The sequence below is a fragment of the Schistocerca cancellata genome, chromosome 5 (assembly GCF_023864275.1).
Source record: "Schistocerca cancellata isolate TAMUIC-IGC-003103 chromosome 5, iqSchCanc2.1, whole genome shotgun sequence".
Taxonomy (NCBI): Eukaryota; Metazoa; Arthropoda; class Insecta; order Orthoptera; family Acrididae; genus Schistocerca; species Schistocerca cancellata.
The window spans coordinates 339,447,512-339,470,665 of record NC_064630.1 but is presented as its reverse complement, the minus strand read 5'-3'; the positions used below and the strand labels follow the sequence as shown (position 1 = coordinate 339,470,665).

At 40.7% G+C, this 23,154-nt stretch overlaps 1 protein-coding gene across 1 annotated transcript in view; it reads right to left on the bottom strand.

Moving 5' to 3' along the window:
• LOC126188932 (cadherin-23-like) overlaps window positions 1-23,154 on the bottom strand; it is a 514,643-nt gene that overhangs the window by 165,750 nt on the left and 325,739 nt on the right. Inside the window, exons 13-14 of the mRNA XM_049930652.1 lie at window positions 21,153-21,278; window positions 11,345-11,493 (exon numbers count right to left, since the gene is read on the bottom strand). Coding sequence (XP_049786609.1) covers window positions 11,345-11,493; window positions 21,153-21,278 — 275 coding nt within the window. The remainder of the gene's footprint in view (window positions 1-11,344; window positions 11,494-21,152; window positions 21,279-23,154) is intronic.

The window sequence follows — 23,154 nt, the reverse complement described above, 5'->3', positions numbered from 1 at the left end:
AGTGTGAGGCCTTTGAGGGTGATGCCAAATGTCAGACAAGCCTGAGAAAATAAAATATGCGAGCGTAATCTGGCTAGGGTGAAGGCATGTTTGCGGAGGGAATGTAAATAAAACTTAATGGGGTCGTTGTGGGGGTGTTGTGAGGGTGACATGGTATTAGAAGGTGGAAAGTTTAACAGGAGGTTGAAATGAAAATGAAAGATAGAAATATATGGGGAGAGATAAAGGTGAACTAGAGAGCAACTGGAGATCTGGTATGAAAAAAGGCGAAAAAGTGTTGGTTAAGTTGATCCTGTGGTGAACTTGGGTTGGTAGACAGCGATGTGAATAAAGGTTAGGTGGTTGTGTTGCCGCTAAATCACGTTAGAGGACGGAGAAATTCGGGAAAATTTCGAAAAAACGTATTAAAAGGAGTGGTGTTGTGGTGAAAGATTACGAAAATGGGGCTAACAATTGTCTGACGAAGAAATAATGACGTTAAAACCTGTGGGGAGCGGCTAAAATGATCAGTGATGTGCGAAAAACGGAAGTGGAAATAAAGTGAAAGTTATTAGAATTGGCCGAAATGGTTGTTTAACATGTGAAAGCAGCTGTAATTGAACTAGAAACGGTGGATTTTATAGCAGCGGTAGTGCTGAAAGCGGAAAATAAAAATTTTTTGGTTATGGTTTGGAAGTGGGTTACGTATTATTGAGCATATATAGGCGGGATAAAATTGTATAGTAGATTACGGTAAAAGGGGAAGGTGAATACAAAGTGAGACTACTGATAAAAACAGAAAGAGAAAATAAAGAGAAAATAAGATGACTGGAAAGATTTCAAAATGCAACAGCGACAATAACAAACGTAATTGTTGGGTTCAAATTAATGATATGGTTATAATAGAAGGAAACATTCCACGTAGGAAAAATATACCTAAAAACAAAGATGATGTGACTTACCAAATGAAGGTGCTGGCAGGTCGACAGACACACAAACGAACACAAACATACACACAAAATTCAAGCTTTCGCAATGAACTGTTGCCTCATCAGGAAAGAGGGGAGGAGAGGGAAAGACAAAAGGATGTGGGTTTTAAGGGAGAGGGTAAGGAGTCATTAGAGTCCCGGGAGCGGAAAGGTAAGTCTTGGTGCACGGCCAGCACATCTTGGCACAGTGTTACACCGTCCGGTTTATCTGGATACTTCCCACTGACACCAACCTATCAGAGCTCTGGAGATGGGAACTTGCCCTTCAATATATCCTCTCTTCCCATTACCCACCTGGCCTAAACCTCCGCTAATTTCAAGTTGCCGCCCATCGTACACCACTTGTCACTCAACAACATCTTTGCCTCTGTACTTCCGACTCGACTGACATCTCTGCCTAAACCCTTTGCCTTTACAATGTCTGTTTGTGTCTGTATATGTGCGGATGGATGTGTGTGTGTGTGTGTGTGTGTGTGTGTGTGTGTGTGTGTGTGTGTGTGTGTGTGTGTGCGCGCGCGCGCGTGCGAGTGTATACCTGTCCTTTTTACCCCCTAAGGTAAGTCCTTCCGTTCCCAGGATTGGAATGACTCCTTACCCCAGGAGCGGAAAGACTTACCTTAGGGGGAAAAAAGGACAGGTATACACTCGCACACACACACATATCCATCCGCATATTCACAGACACAAGCAGACATTTGTAAAGGCAAAGAGTTTGGGCAGAGATGTCAGTCGAGGTGGAAGTACAGAGGCAAAGATGTTGTTGAAAGACAGGTGAGGTATGAGCGGCGGCAAATTGAAATTAGAAATTAGCGGAGATTGAGGCCTGGCGGATAGCGAGAAGAGAGGATATGCTGAAGGGCAAGTTCCCATCTCCGGAGTTCTGACAGGTTGGTGTTAGTGGGAAGTATCCAGATAACCCGGACGGTGTAACACTGTGCCAAGATGTGCTGGCCGTGCACCAAGGCATGTTTAGCCACAGGGTGATCCTCATTACCAACAAACACTGTCTGCCTGTGTCCATCCATGCGAATGGACAGTTTGTTGCTGGTCATTGCCACATAGAACGCTTCACAGTGTAGGCAAGTCAGTTGGTAAATCATGTGGGTGCTTTCACACGTGGCTCTGCCTTTGATCATGTACACCTTCCGGGTTACAGGACTGGAGTAGGTGGTGGTGGGAGGGTGCATGGGACAGGTTTTACACCGGGGGCGGTTACAAGGGTAGGAGCCAGAGGGTAGGGAATGTGGTTTGGGGATTTCATAGGGATGAACTAAGAGGTTACGAAGGTTAGGTGGACGGCGGAAAGACACTCTTGGTGGAGTGGGGAGGATTTCCTGAAGGATGGATCTCATTTCAGGGCAGGATATGAGGAAGTCGTATCCCCGCTGGAGCGCCACATTCAGAATCTGATCCAGTCCCGGAAAGTATCCTGTCACAAGTGGGGCACTTTTGGGGTTCTTCTGTGGAAGGTTCCGGGTTTGAGGAGATGAGGAAGTGGCTCTGGTTATTTGCTTCTGTACCAGGTCGGGAGGGTAGTTACGGGATGCAAAAGCTGTTTTCAGGTTGTTGTTGTAATGGTTCAAGGATTCCGGACTGGAGCAGATTCGTTTGCCACGAAGACCTAGGCTGTAGGGAAGGGACCGTTTGATGTGGAATGGGTGGCAGCTGTCATAATGGAGGTACTGTTGCTTGTTGGTGGGTTTGATGTGGACGGACGTGTGAAGCTGGCCATTGGACAGGTGGAGGTCAACATCAAGGAAAGTGGCATGGGATTTAGAGTAGGACCAGGTGAATCTGATGGAACCAAAGGAGTTGAGGTTGGAGAGGAAATTCTGGAGTTCTTCTTCACTGTGAGTCCAGATCATGAAAATGTCATCAATAAATCTGTACCAAACTTTGGGTTGGCAGGCGTGGGTAACCAAGAAGGCTTCCTCTAGGCGACCCATGAATAGGTTGGCGTACGAGGGGTCCTGGTACCCATGGCTGTTCCCTTTAATTGTTGGTATGTCTGGCCTTTGAAAGTGAAGAAGTTGTGGGTCAGGATGAAGCTGGCTAAGGTAATGAGGAAAGAGGTTTTAGGTAGGGTGGCAGGTGATCGGCGTGAAAGGAAGTCCTCCATCGCAGCGAGGTCCTGGACGTGCGGGATATTTGTGTATAAGTAAGTGGCATCAACGGTTACAAGGATGGTTTCTGGGGGTAACGGATTGGGTAAGGATTCCAGGCGTTCGAGAAAGTGGTTGGTGTCTTTGATGAAGGATGGGAGACTGCATGTAATGGGTTGAAGGTGTTGATCTACGTAGGCAGAGATACGTTCTGTGGGGGCTTGGTAACCAGCTACAATGGGACGGCCGGGATGATTGGGTTTGTGAATTTTAGGAAGAAGGTAGAAGGTAGGGGTGCGGGGCGTCGGTGGGGTCAGGAGGTTGATGCAGTCAGGTGAAAGGTTTTGTAGGGGGCCTACGGTTCTGAGGATTCCTTGAAGCTCTGCCTGGACATCAGGAATGGGATTACCTTGGCAAACTTTGTAAGTAGTGTTGTCTGAAAGCTGACGCAGTCCCTCAGCCACATACTCCCGACGATCAAGTACCACAGTCGTGGAACCCTTGTCCGCCGGAAGAATGACGATGGATTGGTCAGCCTTCAGATCACGGATAGCCTGGGCCTCAAACAGTGGTGATGTTGGGAGTAGGATTAAGGTTTTTTAAGAAGGATTGAGAGGCAAGGCTGGAAGTCAGAAATTCCTGGAAGGTTAGGAGAGGGTGGTTTTGAGGAAGATGAGGTGGGTCCCGCTGTGACGGAGGACGGAACTGTTCCAGGCATGGTTCAATTTGGATAGTGTCTTGGGGAGTTGGAACATTAGGAGTAGGATTAGGATCATTTTTCTTCGTGGCAAAGTGATATTTCCAGCAGAGAGTATGGGTGTAGGACAGTAAATCTTTGACGAGGGCTGTTTGGTTAAATCTGGGAGTGGGGCTGAAGGTGAGGCCTTTGGATAGGACAGAGATTTCGGATTGGGAGAGAGGTTTGGAGTAAAGGTTAACTTTCCCTCGTGGAATGTTTCCCTCTAAAGATAATGAGACTTACCAAACAAAAGGGCTGGCAGGTCGATAAACACACAAACACACACACAAAATTCAAGCTTTCGCAACAAGCGGTTGCTTCGTCAGGAAAGAGGGAAGGAGAGGGAAAGACGACAGGGTGTGGGTTTTAAGGGAGAGGGTAAGGAGTCATTCCAATCCCGGGAGCGGAAAGACTTATCTTAGGGGGAAAAAAGGACAGGTATAGACTAGCACACACACACATATCCATCCGCACATATATATATATATATATATATATATATATATATATATATATATATATATATATATATATATATGGTTATAATAGAAGGAAACATTCCATGAAGGAAAAATATATATATATATATATATATATATATATATATATATATATATATTTAAAAACAAAGATGATGTGACTTACCAAATGAAAGTGCTGGCAGGTCGACAGACACACAAACAAACACAAACATACACACAAAATCCAAGCTTTCGCAACCAACGGTTGCCTCGTCAGGAAAGAGGGAAGGAGAAGGAAAGACAAAAGGATATGGGTTTTAAGGGAGAGGGTAAGGAGTCATTCCAATCCCGGGAGCGGAAATGTGTGTGTGTGTGCGAGTGTATACCTGTCCTTTTTTCCCCCTAAGGTAAGTCTTTCCGCTCCCGGGATTGGAATGACTCCTTACCCTCTCCCTTAAAACCCATATCCTTTTGTCTTTCCTTCTCCTTCCCTCTTTCCTGACGAGGCAACCGTTGGTTGCGAAAGCTTGGATTTTGTGTGTATGTTTGTGTTTGTTTGTGTGTCTGTCGACCTGCCAGCACTTTCATTTGGTAAGTCACATCATCTTTGTTTTTAAATATATTTTTCCTTCGTGGAATGTTTCCTTCTATTATAACCGTATATATATATATATATATATAAAAAGAAAGTCGATGAGACTTACCAAACAAAAGTGCTGGCAGGTCGATAGACACACAAACGAACACAAACATACACACAAAATTCAAGCTTTCGCAACAAACTGTTGCCTCATCAGGAAAGAGGGAAGGAGAGGGAAAGACAAAAGGATGTGGGTTTTAAGGGAGAGGGTAAGGAGTCATTCCAGTCCCGGGAGTGGAAGACTTACCTTAGGGGGAAAAAAGGACAGGTATTCACTCGCACACACACACATATCCATCCACACATATACACTCACAAGCAGACATATTTAAAGACAAAGAGTTTGGGCAGAGATGTCAGTCGAAGCAGAAGTGCAGAGGCAAAGATGTTGTTGAATGACAGGTGAGGTATGAGTGGCGGCAACTTGAAATTAGCGGAGATTGAGGCCTGGTGGACAACGGGAAGAGAGGATATATTGAAGAACAAGTTCCCATCTCTGGAGTTCAGATAGGTAGGTGTTAGTGGGAAGTATCCAGATAACCCGGACGGTGTAACACTGCGCCAAGATGTGCTGGCCGTGCACCAAGGCATGTTTAGCCACAGGGTGATCCTCATTACCAACAAACACTGTCTGCCTGTGTCCATTCATGTGAATGGACAGTTTGATGCTGGTCATTCCCACATAGAAAGCTTCACAGTGTAGGCAGGTCAGTTGGTAAATCATGTGGGTGCTTTCACATGTGGCTCTGCCTTTGATCGTGTACAACTTCCGGGTTATAGGACTGGAGTATGTGGTAGTGGGAGGGTGCATGGGACAGGTCTTACACCGGGGGCGGTTACAAGGGTAGGAGCCAGAGGTTAGGGAATGTGGTTTGGGGATTTCATAGGGATGAACCAAGAGGTTACGAAGGTTAGGTGGATGGTGGAAAGACACTCTTGGTGGAGTGGGGAGGATTTCATGAAGGATGGATCTCATTTCAGGGCAGGATTTGAGGAAGTCGTATCCCCGCTGGAGCGCCACGTTCAGAATCTGATCCAGTCCCGGAAAGTATCCTGTCACAAGTGGGGCACTTTTGGGGTTCTTCTATGGGGGGATCTGGGTTTGAGGGGATGAGGAAATGGCTCTAGCTATTTGCTTCTGTACCAGGTCAGGAGGGTAGTTGCGGGATGCGAAAGCTTTTTTCGGGTTGTTGGTGTAATGGTTCATGGATTCAGGACTGGAGCAGATTCATTTGCCATGAAGACCTAAGCTGTAGGGAAGCGACTGTTTGATTTGGAATGGGTGGCAGCTGTCAAAATGGAGGTACTGTACCAACAAGCAACATCACCCTGTGGCTAAACATGCCTTGGTGCATGGCCAGTACAACTTGGCACAGTGTTACACCATCTGGTTTATCTGGATACTTCCCACTGACACCAACCTATCAGAACTCCGGAGATGGGAACTTGCCCTTCAATATATCCTCTCTTCCTGTTACCCACCTGACCTAAACCTCCACTAATTTCAAGTTGCCACCCCTCGTACATCACTTGTCACTCAACAACATCTTTGTCTCTGTACTTCCGCCTCGACTGACATCTCTGCCTAAACTGTTTGCCTTTACAATTTCTGCTTGTGTCTGTATATGTGCGGATGGATGTGTGTGTGTGTGTGTGTGTGTGTGTGTGTGTGTGTGTGTGTGTGTGTGCGAGTGTATACCTGTCCCTTTTTTCCCCTAAGGTAAGTCTTTCTGCTCCCGGGATTGGAATGACTCCTTACCCTCTCCCTTAAAACCCACATCCTTTCATCTTTCCCTCTCCTTCCATCTTTCCTGATGAAGCAACTTTTGCTTGCGAAAGCTTGAAACGGTTGCATCGTCAGGAAAGAGGGAAGGAGAGAGAAAGACGAAAGGATTTGGGTTTTAATGGAGAGGGTAAGGTGTCATTCCAATCCCGGGAGTGGAAAGACTTACTTTAGGGGGAAAAAAGGACAGGTATACACACTCACACACACACACACACACACACACATATCCATCCACACATATACAGACACAAGCAGACATATTTAAAGGCAAAGAAGCTAAATATCTTTGGAATCAATCAATAACTTGTTGCATATTTTCTAACAGACTTAAATATGCTGTAGTAACACAGATCTTGAAAGCCAAGTATAACTACAGATGTATTTTACTCCTTCTAGTCTTTTCAAAAATGTTTGAGAAAGTGGCCTATCATAGAATACTGATCATAACGTATTAACTGCCTCTCAGTCCAGCTTTAGTATAAGATCTACTGCATGTCCAATTGATTATTTATTAGTGGGTGTAATTTCTGACATGTCATATAATACTAGGAAAAAAATTATGGATGGATGAATGATGGCTAAAGAAAAAAATAACTTTCAACAGAGGGGACATGTGGAATTGATACAGCATAATCATGACAGAAGAGAATAGAACTGTTACTCAATAAATCAGAATACTGTGGTTCACTATTTTGTTCTTCACACATTCATCACTGTGATTACTCCACCCACCATCTCTCAATATCAGTGGGAAAAAATGGATCTATACATCTACATCTATACTCTGCAAACCACCGTGAGGTGCATGGCAGAGGGTATGTCCCATTGTACCAGTTATTAGGGTTTCTTTCAGTTCCATTCACATATGGAGTGTGGGAAGAATGAATGTTTGAATGCCTCTGTGCATGCAGAATTATTCTAATCTTATCCTCAAGATCTTTGTGAGTGATAGATAGGGGATTGTAGTATGCTGCTAGAGTAATCATTTAAAGCTGGTTCTTGAAAGTTTGTTAACAGACTTTCTTGGGATAAAACTATTTGTCCTCAAGAGTCTGCCATTTCAGTTTCTTCAGTATTTTGTAACACTTTCTCATGGATTAAGCAAACCAGGGACCATTCATGCTTCCCTTCTCTGCATACAGTTAATATCCTCTATTAGTCCTATCTCTGTTAGTCCCACACACTTGAGCAATATTATAGGATGGATCACATGTGTGATTTGTAAGCAATCTCTTTTGTAGACTGATTGCACTTCCCCAGTATTTTACCAATAAACTGAAGTCTACCACCTTCTTTACCAATGAACCTATGTGATCATGCCATTTCATAACCCTACAAAGTGTTACACTCAGGTATTTGCACAAGTTGACTGATTACAACAGTGACTTACTGATATTATAGTCATAGGATAGTACCTTTTTTCATTTTGTGAAGTGGAAAATTTTACATTTCAGAACATTTAGAGTAAGCTGCCAATCTCTGCACCGTGTTGAAATTTTATCAAGATCTCAATGAATATTATGCATCTTATCTCACACAGTACTTCATTATAGATACATGCTTCATCTACAAAAAGCCTGATTTTACTATTAATACTGTCTGCAATGCCATAGATATGCAATGCAACTTCTATATCTGATGATAACTCTCCATCTGAGACAACTTGCTTTGTCCTCCCTACCAAAAAGTCCTCAATTCAGTCACAAATTTCAACTGATACCCCATATGGAACTTCCTGGCAGATTGAAACTGTGTGCCGGACCGAGACTCGAACTCGGGAGAGTGCTTCTGTAAAGTTTGGAAGGTAGGAGACGAGGTACTGGCAGAAGTAAAGCTATGAGGAAGGGGCATGAGTCGAGCTTGGGTAGCTCAGTTGGTAGAGCACTTGCCCGCGAAAGGCAAAGGTCCCGAGTTCAAGTCTCGGTCCGGCACACAGGAAGTTTCATATCAGTGCACACTCCACTGCAGAGTGAAAATCTTATTCTGGATACCCCCATATGACTGTACTTTTGACAATATTGAGTATAATGCTTTTTGGAAATCAAGAAATTCTGCATCTACCTGGTTGCCTTGATCCAAAGCTTTCAGTATGCCATGTGAGAAAAGCGCGAGTTAGGTCTCACATGATTGATGTTTTTGAAATCCAAGCTCATTGCCATTGAGGAGGTTATTCTGTTCAAGATTCCTCATTACATTTTAAGATTCTACAACAAAGTGGTGTCAAGGATACTGGACAGTAGTTTTTTGGATCACTGCTACTACCCTTCTTGTTGACAGGTGTGACCTGTGCCTTTTTCCAAGAGTTGGACATGGTTTTTTGTTCAAGGGAACTGCGATAGATTACAGTCAGAATTCAGTATAGAATCTGATAGTAACATTCCATTGGTATTTCACTGGATTTGTTCAATTTTAATGATTTCAGCTGTTTCTGAACACCACTGACACTAACACTTATTTCATTAATCTTTTCAGTGGTACGATGATTACATTGGGGCAATTCTCCTGTGTATTCCTTTGAATAGGAACATTTGAAAACAGAGTGAAGCATTTCAGCTTTTGCTTTGCTACCTTCAGTTTCAGTTCCTGTCTCATTCGACAGGGACTGGACACTAACTTTGGTGCCACTAACAGCCTTTACATATGACCAGTATATCTTTGGGTTCTGTGAAAGGTCACTTGAGAATATTGTGATATGATAGTCATTGAAGGCATCATGTATTGCTCTCTTGACAGCCAAATGCATTTCATTCAGCATCTTTCTATCTGTAGCCCTATGCTTTGTTTTACACCTATTACGCAGTAACGCTGTTTCTTTAGAAGTTTCTTTACAGTGACTATATATGATGGAGCTTTCCTCCCATTATAAACTGTTCTGCTGAGTAGGTATCTACACAGTGCATGGTCAACTGTTCTTTTAAACTTGAGCCAGAGTTCTGCAACATGCTCCTGCTCCATGCTGAAAATTTCAAGTTCCTCATCTTGTTTTAGTTGTCCTTTGTACTTTGGTAATCATTGTTGCCACTACCGTGTCACGGTCACTGATACTAGTTTCAATGTGGATATCCTAAAGAGATCAGGTTATCTGTTGCCATCAGATCCAATAATTTCCATCGTGAGTAGGGTTCCTAACCATCTGTTTTAGGTAGTTTTCAGTGGAGGTATTTAGCAAAGTTTCACAAGATGTCTTATTATACTCACCACTAACAAAACTGTAATTTCCCCAATTTTTTGATTATAAAAAGTCTCCACAGTATGATTAGGGAACTTATGTACAAGTGAACCGAGGTTCTCTCTAAAGTTTTTGGTTACATCAGGAGATGAGTCTGGGGGGTGATAGAAGGATCCAGTTATCATTTTAGGCTCACTTCTGGTACTGAGTCTTGCCCAAACAATCTCACATGCAGCTTCAGTTTCTATCTCAGTGGATCTGAGTTTCTCACCTATTGCGGTGGATACATCACCTCCATTTTTCATTTGCCTATCCTTTCAAAAATATAATTCAATGTTCCCCAAAAATTTCACTGTTATCAACTTCAGTTTTGAACCAGATTTCTGTATTGTATCTAGTATTATGTGAACTTCACTACTTTTCAGGAACACCTCAAACTCTGGCACTTTGTTGTGAATGCTTTGGCAATTAACCACCAAGATCCAACAGTTCACTACTACGATTTTAATACTCTCACCTATAGGGGGAGCAGAGGGGGGAGGGGGGGGGGGCATCCCTTTAGATCTTACACTAATACTTCCAAGTCTCTTATAGCTGTTATTATCTGTACTGGAAGGAGAGTTGCCTAATCTAAAAAATCCTTGTGTGCACCCTACACACAGCCAGCTACCTGAGTAACAGCCTCTGATGTGTAGTGCACACCTGACCTATTTAGACGGACCCTACAGTTCTCAGCCCTTTGATGCATGTTCAGGAAGTCGCAGCATAGCTTATCACAGACCCTTTGAAGTCTCTGGTTCAGTCCTTCCACTTGACTCAGCACTAGAGGGCCACAATCAGTACTGGGAACAATTCTGTAAATTCTGAGCTTCGTTGAAACTGCATGTGCAAGGCTGTTCTTCTCAACTTTCTCTGCCAGTCACTGGAACGACCCAACAATGACCTCGGAGCCCAGATCACGGGCATCACTTGTTCCAACATCTGCCTCAATCTGCAGTTGATTGCAGCATGTTCCCAAAATGGCTGCCGGAATAACCTCTTCAACATGTTGAATGAGGCTCCCAGGCATACACACTGAATGCACCTGGAGTCCTTTTCTGTCTCTTGTTGCCATTTCCCTAAGGGTTACCATCATTCACCATACATTTGAACTGTCAACCCTTTTGCATTTGCCTCCTCCTGACACTGGACAAAAGAGGTTTCCCCAAAACAGATGAAGTAAGTCCCAATGGCTCAGTTGCAGTTTCAGTGAAAGACAGACAGCACCTCTAATTTGTTCGTTAGTGGGATCGGTACAACACCCTGAATCCTCCCTGTACAGGACACCTAAAACTCCATTGACATGCTACTCGCAGTCAAGTGGAAGATAGATCCTGTACTTTCTGTTCTATATGAATGGAGCAGAATGTGAAGAAACATTTAAGCCATGTGTGGACTACATATATACTTAAATATTATTGTGAATTCTACTGAACTAACCATTCAAGTCCATATCGTGAGCCTCAAGCACTAGTGGTGTTTCAAAAACTGGATGGTTCTCAAGCAATCTGGCTTCATATTTGCTCCGAGAAAAAACTGGAGCATTGTCATTTTCGTCTTCCACATTAATGATCAGCTGCACAGTGTTCCTGAAAATACAGAAATACATACATTAATGGCTGGAAATGTTGATATGAATGTAGAAAATCAATAAAATACCAAATACCTAGAAACTCACAATCACTTATTAAATGGAATTTCAGATTCAGATGTGTAAATCTCGTATTAATTTAACTTATTTCAATATTAACATCTTCTGGTCACAATGTTTATAACCTCTTGGTATATTATTATATTACCATTCTGTTATTCTAGTTAAGTAGAAACATGGAAAATTTTCTTACTTATAGCAATTTGTAAGTGCTTCAAAGCATATGATTCGCACTGAGTGTGTTATGCAAAGCAGAGAACAGCTACTCCAGTGCCAGTCTGTAGTGCACATTAACTACTGAATTTACCGCTGATGGATGATCAAAGTTTGTATATGGTATCTGTGAGTGAATGGGCCACGGTTAAGCAACAAATTTAATCTTAAAGTATGTGTAAACTAGATCATTCTGACAAAACTCTATGCTGAAATAGGTTTTGAAATACGTTTACTATTTTTCAAGCACAGGCACCTGGAAAAAGCAAAGAATGAGTGTTAGATACAAGGTTTTAATCTATGAAGAAGTTATGATTCACTTCACACACTAATTGGAATGAAATTTTCATTCAATAAATGTACAACTTGAGGAGTTTGTGAGATAAATGACAAGATTAAACTATATGTATCACAGGAGAAAAGCATTCATATCAAGTTCAGTTTCTGAAAGTTTATTGAGTCTATTAAGATTTACTCAATATTCTGGGAAGAGCTGTATATACAGTGACATTTTTTGAAAACATTTCTGGGGTAAATCAGCAATCAAAACAATATTTGAAATTAATTATAAAACAGTCCAGATCACAAAGGCATTTTTATTATAAGATGATCAGTTTCAATCATTACATGGTTATCTTCATACATTAAAGTATACCACATTTTTATATCACAGAGCTGCATATTTGGAGGGTTCTCTACTAAGCTTCATTTTGCTGTTTGTGCTAAATTGAAAACATTGTGCAATATAATACATTAGAATACTATAGGCTTACATTAATACATGTTAACAATGTTAAATGACATTTTCCGACATCTGCAACACTCTGTGTACCGCCAGATCACATGGAATAAATAAATAAATATCAATGTCTGTGGTCATTTCTATGGAAACTGTCCAAGATCAGTGTCTACCATCTAATTCTGGTTGCATGTAAAGTCATTAAGTGGGTCTAAGGCTTCCATTCAGTCCCTTGTTGACGAGTCTGGTGTGGCAGTTGAAGATAGCAAAACAAAAGCCAAACTTTTAAATTTCACATTCAAGGAACCGTTCACACAGGAGGATCATACAAACATTCCATCATTTGACCACTGGACAGACTTCCATATGAATGACATACCTATAAGCATCCTTGGCATAGAGAACTAGCTGAAAGATATGAAAGCAAATAAATCACCAGATCCAGATGGAATTCCAGTTCGGTTTTATAACGAGTACTCTACGAAAGTGGCCCTTTACCTGACTTGCATTTATCGTGAACCTCTTGCTGAGCACAAAGTTCTATGCACCTGGAAAAAAGCACAGATGACACCTGTACACAAGAAGGGTAAAAGAATTGACCCACAAAATTACAGACCAGTATCCCTAACTTTTGTTTGCTGCAAAATCCTTGAACATATTCTCAGTTTGAGTAAAATAAACTTTTTTGAGATTGAGAAGCTTATATCCATGAATCAACATGGTTTTAGAAAGCATTTCCTGTATGAAACTCAGCTTGCCCTTTTCTCACATGATACACTGCGGACTTTAGATGAAGGGCTACAGGCGGACTCCACATTTCTAAATTTCCAGAAAGCATTTGACATGGTGCCCCAATACAGGCTATTAACAAAGGTATGGATATATAGAGTAAGTTCAAAGGTATGTGATTAGCTCGAAGTCTTCTTAAGCAATAGAACCTAGTATGTTGTCCATGATGGCGAGTGTCCACCAGAGACAAGGATATTGTCAAGAGTGTGCCAGGTAAGTGTGATAGGACTGCTATTGTTCTCTATATATACATAAATGATTTGGTGAACAGGGTGGGCAGCAATTTGTGGTTGTTTGCTGAAGATGCTGTGGTGTATGGTAAGGTGTCAGTGTCGAGTGACAGTAGGAATTTACAAGATGAGTTAGACAAAATTTCTAGTTGGTGTGATGAATGGCAGCTAGCTCTAAATGTGGAAAAATGTAAGCAAATATGGATGGGTAGGTAGAACGAATCTGCAATGTTCAGATACAGTATTAGTAGTGGCCTGCTTGACGCAGTGAAGTCATTTAAATATCTGGGCATAACACTGCAAAGCGACATGAAACGGAACAAACATGTGTGAACTGTGGTATGGAAGGCAAATGGTCAACTTCGGTTCAATGGGAGAATTTTAGGGAAGTGTGGTTCACATTTAAAAGAGACTGCATATAGCGCACTGTTGTGACCTATTCTTGAGTATTGCTTGAGTGTTTGGGATCTGCACCAGGTTGGATTGAGGGAGGACATCGGGAAAGTTCCAAGGTGGCCTGCTACATTTCTTACCTGTAGGTTCTAACAACATGTAAGTGTTACAAAGATGCTTTGGGAACGCAAATGGGAATTCCAGGTGGGAAGGTGACATTCTGTTTGAGGAACACTATTGAGAAAATTTAGAAAACCAGCCCCTGAAGCTGACTGCATAACAATTCTACAGCTGCCAACCTGCATTGTGCATAAGGACAGGGAAGATTGGACACAAGGAAGTAGACTTCATATGGAGGCATATAGAAAGTCATTTTTCTCTCGCTCTATTTGCACATGGAACAGGGGTAGGAATGACTAGTAGTACATGGTATCCTCTGTCACGTACCACATAGTGGCTTCAGGAGTAACTAGTAGATGTAGATGTAAATCTCCATTTTAACCAACTACTTTAAACATCCATGGAATGTCTTTTACTGGACATCACCCATCAATCTCGTTAACTCATTGGAAATCAACTTGCTGCTTCATCTTTGGGGTGGTGTCCACCTTCTCCAAAGAAACCAACAACATCATAGTTATTTTTCCAACATGCCCCTAGAGGCAACCTATATACAATGAGTGCAATGTTTACTTGTTTTCTTTTTAAAGTTTTTGGTGTATTTGTTTGACAGTAGCAGCATTAACAAACTGTTTCTTCTTTATTATAAAATTATTCTACATAATTTTTATATTCTATTTACTACAGTAATAAGTTAATTTTTTGTACATAATTCTTTCAACCTATTTCTGATTGGCTAATGCTGACATGCTGTCAGCAGTAGGTGAAGCTTCCAGTATTTAAGAAATAGCTGTGCTGCTTTCTCCAGCAGAAGACTGTCTCATTCAGCAGTTCATGCTCCATGTACAGCCATTGTTTGGATATATTTGTGTTTTGTAATTTAGCAGCTAATTTTAAGTTCTTCTTATGTATACCTGTAATTTATATTCTGTATCATATTACAGTTTTGAAGGTCTGAAGACGATCATGTGTTGATGAAACTGGTCACCTTGTAATTAATTACATATAGTGTTGTCTGAGCAGTTACTCATTCTATAATGTGCTCTGAAGATTCATAACATTTTGCAAAGGAAAAGTGTGAACAGGAATTGGCAAGAGGCAAGCTCATGGAACCTTATAGTGTGACACTGAAATAGACAGAAAATGTCAGTGATGACAAATCAGCAGCTATTTAGAGTCTAGTTGTTGAATCACATACAACAGTAGGCAAGTGACAGCAATAATGGTGAGTGTACATTGTGCATAGATGAGTTGTCAAAAAGGACAAATCCTGATTTGGATAAAGATATCATGCAGGCTTTAGGATAAATTGAAACAAACTTTACATATCTATCTGGACAAAAGAAATTGAGAAGCATTGTCTTGAGCAGCTAGTTCAGCAGTCCACATGCAATAGAAATATCTTAGACCTTGTAGCTACAAATTGGCTGCACCTTATTGACAATGTCAGTATAGACAGGGACAAGCGACGATGATCTCATTATAGCAACTATGATTTTGAAAGTTGATAAATAAATCTAGAGGGCTAGGAGAGTGTTTCTGCTAGATAGAGCTGATAATCAGTTATTAACATCTCACTTAGAAAGTGAATTTGCATAATTTAGTTACAGTAAGATGAATGTAGAAGAATTATGCACAAAGTTTACGCAGATTGTAAATCATGGTCTGGGGAATTATGTGTCTAGTAAGTGGATAAAGGATGGAAAAGACCCACCATGGCGTAATAATGAAATTCAGTGAATGCTGAGGAAGCAGAGGCTGTTGCACTCTCAGTTCAAAAGGGAACATACACATAACAACAAGCAAAGGTTTGTAGAGATTCATATGTCTGTGAAAAGATCTATGTATAAAGTGTACAACATCTACCACCATTCAACCTCAGCAAAAAATCTGGCAGAGAACCCAAGAAAATTCTGGTCACACATAAAATCAGTAAGTGGGTCTAAGGCTTCCATTCCATCCCTTGTTGACCAGTCTGGTGTGGCAGTTGAAGATAGCAAAACTAAAGCCATAGTTTTAAATTTCACATTCAAGAAATTGTTCACACAAGAGAATCATAAAAACATACCATCATTTCACCATCGGGCAGACTCCCATATGGATGACATAGTAGGAAGCATATCCGGTGTAGAGAAACAACTGAAAGATTTCAAGGCAAATACATCATCAGGTCCGAATGGAATCCCAATTTAATTTTACAAAGAAAGAGTACTCTATGGCATTAGCCTGTGACCTAGCTTACATTTATCATGAATCTCTCTCCCAGCACAACGTCCCAAGTGATTGGAAAAAAAGTGCAGGTGACTTTAGTACATAAGAATGGTAAAAGAATGGACCCACAAAATTATAGACCAGTATCCCTAACATCTGTTTGCTGTGGAATCCTTGAACATAATCTTAGTTTGAATATCATAAACTTTCTTGAGGCTGAGAAGCTTTTGTCCATGAATCAACATGGTTTCAGAAAACATCAATTGTGCAAAACTCAGCTTGCCCTTTTCTCACATGATATACTATGAACTATGGATGAAGGGCAACAGGACGATTCTATATTTCTAGATTTCCAGAAAGTATTTGACATAGTGCCAGGCTGTAGGCTGTTAATGAAGGTACAAGAATGTGGAGTAAGTTCACGGATATGTGAGTGCCATGAAGAAATCTTAAATGATAGATCTAAGTATGTTGTCCTCAACAAAATTTTCAGTTGGTGTGATGAATGGCAGTTAGCCCTAAATGTACAAAAATGTAAATTAAATGTGGATGAGTAGGAAGATCAAACATATAATGTTGAGATACAGTATTACTAGTGTCCTGCTTGACACAGTGAAGTCGTTTAAATAACTGGGTGTAATGCTGCAAAGCAATATGAGATGGAACGAGCATGTGATAACTGTGGTAGGGAAGGTAAATGGTCAACTTCAGTTTATTGGGAGAATTTTAGGAAAGAATGGTTCACCTGTAAAGGAGACCACATATATATCACTGGTATGACATATTCTTGAGTACTGCTTGAATATTTGGGATCTGTACCAGGTTAGATTGAAGGAAGTCATCGAAGGAACTCAGAGGAGGGCTGCTAGATTTGTTATTGGTAGGTTCAAACAGCACATAAATGTTAGGGAGATGCTTCAGGAACTCTATTGAGAATCCCTGGAGGAAAGATTATGTTCTTTTTGAAAATCACTATTGAAAAAATTTAGAGAACCGGCATTTGGTGTTGACTGCAGAACGATTCTACTATTGCCAACTTATGTTGCCTGTAAGGACCACAAAGATAAGAGATGAGAAATTAGGGCTCATAAACCCTAGAGTTTATTACAATGGATGGAGACATTGTGGTAGTCAGCTCTCCAGCACTAGTCATGCAGGACGTCATCTCCGACACACCCTCCACCAGCTCCCAAGTGTAGATGACCATCTAAACAGTCACAAGAGCTGTGTTGAACCTTGTCAGCAACAGTGCCATTGCCCAGCTGCAAACATTGTTTCCTTTGCCATACATGCAACAAATGTCCCCATTGGTGTCCAACTTGCCACAAGTGAGGCAAAAAGGGACACTTGCAAGAGTCATGTTGTAACAATACTGATTCAGATATGCTGCAACTTATGGAAGTGTACTAAGTAGATGATAAAATGATAGACGTGCAGCTTTCTGAGGACACAAGTCAGGAAATGCACTTAGTTACATTCATAGGCAAACACTCAATAAAGTTACTTTCAGACACAAATGCTTCTGTGCCCTTGCTAAAACAGTCTACTTACTTAAGATAAGGGGCACCACCCTTGAAGGTAGCTGAGACAAACCTGTGGGCCTACGGATGTCATCAGGTGTCACTGCTAGGAAAATTTCCAGTTTTACTTGATTAGTACGAAGTCACTCATCCAGTAAATTTTCTTGAGGTACCTGGGCCCAAAGTAGAGAAAATTTTTGAAATAGACTCTTCCCATGCTTTTGGACTTATGTTTCATTAAACACCGCCTTCCCATGCAATCCGAAGTGTCTTGTGCTGCCCTAAAGATCCTATGATAAATATGCTCAAATATTCCCACCTGGATTAGAGGACACAACTGATTTTTAAGGTTATGTCTGCCTTAAGCGATGGACGCCCCGCAATTTGTCAAAGCTCGGCTAATGCCCTAGACTCTGAAGCTCCGCCATTCTAGCCTCAGACAGACTAATCGAGACCAACCAACTCAGTCATTGACATCATTTGGATGTGGCATGGAGGGGCATAGGATCAGCACAATGCTCTCGCAGCCATTGTCGTCTTTGCAGACCTTGGAGTTGATACTTCTCATCCAAATATTTCCTCAATTTCCATCAACACGCTGAGTGGACCTCATTCAAGTCCTCCCACCAATAAAAAATCTTGGGGGTTGAACTGAGATCCTCCACAGGGCAGTCAGCCACTCTGACCAATTAGCTACAGAGGTTGACCAGATTCTAAAGGATGCTCTTAAATCAGATTTGTATATAATCACTAATAAAGGTGTGTTAAAAGCCACTTCCCATAATCAAAGGATGACTCTACTTGTCACAGTATGCACATTAAATGGCACTTTATGAGTTTTTAATGGTGGTAAGTGCACAAGCTGAAGAAGAAACTTACCCTCTATCCGCCACAGGCTGTGCATTATGAACAGGTTCTTGATCGTGTTGAAAGATGCAATCACCATCCCAGAATTGCTCTTCAACAATGGGAAGCAAGAAGTTGCTTAAAACATCAATGTAGGCGTGTGCTGTGATAGTGCCATGTAAAACAACAAGGGGTGCAATCCTCTTCCATGAAAAACACAACCACACTATAACACCACCACCTCTGAATTTTACTGTCAGCACTACACATGCTCACAAATGATGTTCACTGGGTATTTGCCATGCCCACATCCTGCCATTGGATCAGCACATTGTGTACCGTGATTCGTCACTCCAAACATCATTTTTCCACTGTTCAATTGTCCAATGTTTCCATTCCTTATACCAAGCGAGTTGTCATTTGGCATTTACCGACGTGACGTGTGGCTTACGAGCAGCTGCTTGACCATGAAGTCCAAGGTTTCTCACCACCTGCCTAACTGTCATAGTACTTGCAGTGGATCTTGATGCAATTTGGAATTCCTGTGTGATGGTCTGGATAGATGTATGCCTATTACACATTATGACTCTCTTCAACTGTCGGTGGTCTCTGTCAGTCAACAGATGAGGTCATCCTGCACGCTTTTGTGCTGTACATGTCCTTTCACATTTCCACTTCACTATCACATCAGAACGAGTGGACCTAGGGATGTTTAGGAGTATGGAAATCTCGTGTACAGACATATGTCACAAGTGACACCCAATCACCTGACCATGCTCGAAGTACGTGAGTTCTGTGAAGTGCCCCATTCTGCTCTCTCACTATGTATAATGACTACTGAGGTCACTGATACGGAGTAACTGGCAGCAGGAGGCAACACAATGCACCTAATATGAAAAAAGTTTGTTTTTGGGGGTGTCCGGAACTTTTGATCACGCCAAAGTTTTGTGAATTCAAATGGGGATCCTTGGAGAGAAGACAAACATTCTTTTCACAAAACTCTATTGAGAAAATTTATAGAACTGGGGTTTGAAACTGACTGCAGAAAGATTCTTCTGGTGCATACATACATTTTATATAAGGATCAAAAAGATAAGAGAAATTAGGGCTCTCCTGGTGTCATACAGACAATCATTTTTCTCTTGTTCTGTGAGTGGACCAGGAAAGGAAATGACTCATAGTGGTACAATGTACCTTCCATCATGCACCATACTATGGGTTGTGGAATATGTATGCAGATGTAGATGTGATATTTTATGTCCTTGCTTGATGGTGTTACTAAAATGTATGGAATTTTTTCTACATCTCTGTACAGTAGTGTATGTAACCACCAAGTTTCACATAGTTTGGACGATAAATAAAACATGGTAAATATTTTTTAAAGTGTTAACAAGTGCCATTTTGTCCAATCAAAATGTTAAAAATGATTTAACTTCCGAACAATGCGGTACCTTAAAAATGGAAAAAGGCAGTCTTAATTGTTTAAATTTGGCACCATGTACTAGTGGCATTTTGTCACTGACAGGCAAACAAGAAGAACGAAAACACACTTGCTTTCGGACAAGTCCTTAAATGTGCTAGACTGTTAAAGAACACACACACATATATATATATACCTAAAAACAAAGATGATGTGACTTACCAAATGTAAGTAAATGTTCATTTGGTAAGTCACATCATCTTTGTTTTTAGGTATATTTTTCCTACATGGAATGTTTCCTTCTATTATATATATATATATATATATATATATATATATATATATATATATATATATATATATATATATATATATATATATATATATATATATATATATATATATATAAACAAAGTAGATGTGACTTACCAAATGAAAGTGCTGGCAGGTCGACAGACACACATACGAACACAAACATACACACAAAATTCAAGCTTTCGCAACAAACTGTTGCCTCATCAGGAAAGAGGGAAGGAGAGGGAAAGACGAAAGGATGTGGGTTTTAAGGGAGAGGGTAAGGAGTCATTCCAGTCCCGGGAGCGGAAAGAGTTACCTTAGGGGGAAAAAAGGACGGGTATACACTCGCACACACACACATATGTGTATACCTGTCCCTTTTTCCCCCCAAGGTAAGTCTTTCCGCTCCTGGGATTGGAATGACTCCTTACCCTCTTCCTTAAAACCCACATCCTTTCGTCTTTCCCTCTCCTTCCCTCTTTCCTGATGAGGCAACAGTTTGTTCAGAGGTGACAAATATCTCTGATCATCTTGAGATGGGTTGTTGTGAGGGCATGTAAATTATGCAGCCAAAGAAAGTTAATGGTAATTTATTTTTCAAATATTTGCTTTCTATTCTCACTGATAGTGTAGTAGAAGATAGATGAGATATGAAGAAATATTTTTTGGTTACTGTCTCTGGCTCAATTTTTATGAAACTTTTAAGAAGCTTGCTATACAAATGATCACTTAACTTCATCCAGACTTATACAGCTACCATTTTATATACCTGATAGGATGGTTATTGTGCGGGATAGAGCTATAAAGAAAAGTATTTACCTGTTTCCATTGCCTAAATCATCTCGTGCTTCAACTGTTAAATAATGTTTTGAAATCAGTTCTCTGTCAAATCCAGGAGTGTCAGATTTGATGGTAATTATTCCAGTAACTGGATCCAAGGATAAACTGTAAAAGATAAAATTAAATATGAGAACAATATACAATTAAACTTTACTGCACATTTGAAATATTGTAACCACTTTAGAAAATTTTGCAGTGTGATTGCAGTGCATGTAAGTACGTAACTTTTCAATATTATGGAAAGGAAATTGGCTACCTACCACATAGTGGAGATGCTGAGTTGCGACAGAAACAATAAAAACAATATGTAACTGTTTATTAGATTTATACCACATTTGTTCATTATATCGAGCAATGTGTTTACAGTTTACTATTACCGCAAATTTCCTTAGTTTGTTATTTTATCATTATATTAACATCATTTGCAGAATGTAATGTCATTTAATATGTTACATTATTGTTCAATATAGTAGGTCAAAGTTTCGGTTTCATACAAACTCTGTACTGCACCACTTTGGTGTTGTCAGATTCACAGTTGTTAATGTTGATATCTTAATACTATATATAGGTGCTACTACATTTAAGGCATACATTTAATGAAACTGCATTACATAGTGCCACTTGAACAACTTGAATTCAACACTGTTAACCATTGTCACTTTTCTTTTACAGCCATCCCAGCTCACATCATGTAACATGTAGTTTTCTTGGCAATTTTTCGTATTATAAAATAGTTCCTGTTGGTAGTCGAGTCTGTCAAGATGAATATGTTACTATGTAACTAAGTTTCTGTCGCCATTCATTTCCATCCACTATTATTCACCTTTCATTGGGTCAAGTCTTTTATATTGGAAATTTTGACAGGTCATGTTAATATCTGCACATTGATATTTACAAAATTATTTATAAAAGATTAAATATGACAATGATACTATTTAATCATGGGAAATAACTGAGGGTGTAATAAATTCTTTGTTGATGTTTCACCTGCTTGGCCCAATTATTGTTATAGATTCCAAGTAACCCTGTTTCTTAAAGGGCAACAGCCTTGCCACAGTGGATACTCTGGTTCCCGTCAGATCACGGAAGTTAAGCACTATCGGCCGTAGTTGGCACTTGGATGGGTGCTTGGATGGGTGACCATCTGGGCCGCCACGCACTGTTGCCATTTTTCAGGGTGCACTCAGCCTTGCGATGTCAATTTAGGAGCTACTCAACCAAATAGCAGCGGCTCCGATCAAAGAAAACCATCAAAATGACTGCGAGGGTATGTGCTGACCACACGCCCCTCCTATCCGCATTCTCAGCTGAGGATGACACGGTGGTCGGATGGTCCCACTGGGCCACTTGTGGCTTGCAGATGGAGTGCTATTTCTTAAAGGAGTATTTTGCTCAGCACTCCACCTCAGAGCTTTTATCTGGTGTGTTTCTAAACTTAGAAACTTTTATATTTTCTGAAAATTATTATTTTAAGCTAAATCACCTCTACGCTGAATTTAAAGAAAAGTAGGATAACAGATCTACCATGCTAATTTTGGCAACTAAATTGTTTGGAAGAGTTCAGTCAACCTTCCACAATTGTATTTTGAACATGTTAATACTTTTTATGTTACATAGTTGACCTAATCAAGCCTGATACACATTTAGAAACCCTTTGATACCAATGGGTTTTCATAATTTCATTTATAAGTAGAATGTTCATAAATTTGTATATAGCCATCCCAACTACACCTCGCCTATGCCCCATTGGAATTACCTCTCACAAGAAAGAGCGCACCACTTTGATTCATTCAACCCTACCCCTCCCACCTGCAAACCCCTCACAGCTCCCCAACCACACCTTGCTGACTTATTCCATCTATGTCGGTTGCCTTGGAGGTTGAATGCCCACCAGCAGGGACTTACTTTGATCACCTTAGGCGGCACAGTGGCTGTGCATCACTGTGCTCACACAGTGAGGGTGCCAATGACTTGCCACATC